The sequence below is a fragment of the Mandrillus leucophaeus genome, unplaced genomic scaffold (assembly GCF_000951045.1).
Source record: "Mandrillus leucophaeus isolate KB7577 unplaced genomic scaffold, Mleu.le_1.0 Scaffold208, whole genome shotgun sequence".
In the NCBI taxonomy this organism is placed as follows: Eukaryota; Metazoa; Chordata; class Mammalia; order Primates; family Cercopithecidae; genus Mandrillus; species Mandrillus leucophaeus.
Genome location: NW_012102121.1, coordinates 2,309,744 through 2,312,094, shown reverse-complemented (window position 1 = coordinate 2,312,094; position 2,351 = coordinate 2,309,744). Strand labels below are relative to the sequence as shown.

Here is a 2,351-nt window from a genome sequence, read left to right as displayed (position 1 = left end):
CTCAGCCCCCAGACTCCGTGGCAGGTGTCGTCAGGGGCTGCGGCCGGATTTCCCCATCACTCCCTCCTGGGCTCCCTTCACAAGATCTGGTTCGACTGGCCCCTGGAGAACCCCCGTGGTCTGCCAGCGCCCACAGGATGAGGTCGAAGTTCAGAAGTCGGTAACTAAGGCTCTTGCCCGTGCAACAGCAGCCACTCCAAACTGACGCCTTTGTTCGCACCCACGGTGAAACCCACTGCTCCCGCTTTGCTCAACAGCTAACACCAGCCCTCCCATCTTCTAAAGTCCAGATCCCCCTCCTTAAGACGCAGGAGTTCCCTGACGGCCGCTCCTTTCTACGGCAGGGAACTACCCTGCCTCCTTCCGGGCGTAACAGCGGAGGCTGCGCTCGTTTTCCCACATCCACTGGGACTGGTCCGGGGCGCCCTGGCCGGCGGGTTTCCCGGGCGGAGATGCCTACGGTCCAGTCCCTCATGCCCCACCCCTCATGCCCCGCCCCCTCGGGGCGTGCGCGGCCCCGCGGCCTTAGCGCACTCCGGGCCCGTGCGCCATCTTGGCTCCGGATCGTGCGTGAGGCGGATTCGGTGAGAGCCGGAACCGGGCGGGCAGAGGGATACTCGGAGGGTGGGAGGACGCCTGCTGCTTGGCTGCAGCGGCCGGCAGGACCCTGGAAGCGACTGTGGCTATGGAAACGGCCAAGGCTGTCTTGGAATAGCCTGAGCAGCCCTCCGAGTCGAGCCTCTGCCCCCGAATTTCTGAGTGACCTGGGTTAATATGGATCGACCCTGGTAATCTCTGGGAGAGGGGCTCAGTTCTGTTTGGGGGCAGCACTGGGTAAGAGTTCTTGGCTGTTTCCCGGGGGGGCCTGGGGCTAAGGGCCTTGTCCCTGTCCTTGTGAGGAGCGCTCTCTATTGGTATTAATCTGGGGTGAGGGTTCCAGGCCCTGTTCCAAGGAGTCCAGGATAAGGGGGGGCTAGGCCCCAGTCCGGGAGAGTTTGGGATGAGGGGGCCTGGCACTATCCCAAAGAGCTCAGTGTTTGGGGAGTTTGGTCGTGCCTCTGGGACTCCAGGATTGGAGGTGGGGGTGTTATGGCCCTTGTAGAGGAACGGAGTTTATGGGGTACAGCCCTTTCCCGGACGGCGGCAGGCATGGCCCTTGTCACAAGATGCTAAGGACGAGGGGACATGATCCTGTTTCTGGGAAGTCTGGAACGGGGAGCAGGGCCATATCCTGAATGGAGATAGGGGATGGTGGACAGTGACTTGGGGCATATTGCTTAGCACTCATCTGATGCTTCCCTGCAGTGGGCAGCGAGAGTCACATTCAAGACAGCAAGCAGGATGGAGCACTACCGGAAAGCTGGCTCTGTAGAGCTCCCAGCGCCTTCCCCAATGCCCCAGCTACCTCCTGATACCCTTGAGATGCGGGTCCGAGATGGCAGCAAAATTCGCAACCTTCTGGGACTGGCTCTGGGTCGGTTGGAGGGCGGCAGTGCACGGCATGTGGTGTTCTCAGGTTCTGGCAGGGCTGCAGGAAAGGCTGTCAGCTGCGCTGAGATTGTCAAGCGGAGGGTCCCAGGCCTGCACCAGCTCACGAAGCTACGTTTCCTGCAGACTGAGGACAGCTGGGTCCCAGCCTCACCTGACACAGGGCTAGACCCCCTCACAGTGCGCCGCCATGTGCCTGCAGTGTGGGTACTGCTCAGCCGGGACCCCCTGGACCCCAATGAGTGTGGCTACCAACCCCCAGGGGCACCCCCTGGCCTGGGTTCCATGCCCAGCTCCAGCTGTGGCCCTCGTTCCCGAAGAAGGGCTCGAGACACCCGATCGTGAAGACCTGCTGAGCCAGCCTGTTCTCCAGGCCTGAATGTCTGGGATGCTTGTGCCTTTTCTGAGAAGCCCTGTGACTGTGCAAATCCCCATCAAGGTTTGAGTCCACAGAAGTGGACTTCCCTGTCATGCTTTCCCTTCCCTCTAGCATGTGGGAAGGGACTGCTGTGAAGAGTGACAGGTGTGGGGCCTCTGCCAAGTTTCGCGTTGCTCAATAAGGGTTTACTCTGCCTTCTACCTACAATGCATCTGAACTGCCTTCTGAAAGAGGTCCAGGGAGGGATTTAGGAAATAAAGTTTCTACCTATTTGATGAGCCTCTACTCAGCCTGCTATGTGGAGTGGGATTAGAGAAATGGGAGTCCCTAGCCTTACCCCCTGGGAGCTGATCCGGTGAAGAGAGAGGAAGAGTAGGCTCAGGATGTTGCTGGGAGAATCTAGTGTGGACAAGAAGCCTCAGTCAGTACTAAATATATCTAATTCCCTGGGTAGTTATTTAATCCTGCTTTGGCCTGGTTTAGG

At 59.4% G+C, this 2,351-nt stretch overlaps 1 protein-coding gene across 2 annotated transcripts; it reads left to right on the top strand.

The window, feature by feature from the left end:
• The first annotated feature begins 534 nt into the window (after positions 1-534).
• RPP25L (ribonuclease P/MRP 25kDa subunit-like) lies at positions 535-2,146 on the top strand. Of its 2 annotated transcripts, none has more exons than XM_011980062.1 (2): positions 535-788; positions 1,306-2,146. In XM_011980062.1, the coding sequence occupies exon 2, from the start codon at positions 1,342-1,344 to the stop codon at positions 1,831-1,833; it is 492 nt and encodes a 163-aa protein (XP_011835452.1). In that variant the 5' UTR covers positions 535-788; positions 1,306-1,341; the 3' UTR covers positions 1,834-2,146. The 2 variants fall into 2 exon arrangements, with proteins under 2 accessions (XP_011835452.1, XP_011835451.1); XM_011980061.1 differs by having other exon boundaries at positions 541-584.
• Positions 2,147-2,351: the final 205 nt, after the last annotated feature.

Bases quoted from the DNA above. Each gene is read 5' to 3' on its own strand.
- RPP25L (XM_011980062.1), top strand. From the start codon at position 1,342: ATGGAGCACTACCGGAAAGCTGGCTCTGTAGAGCTCCCAGCGCCTTCC.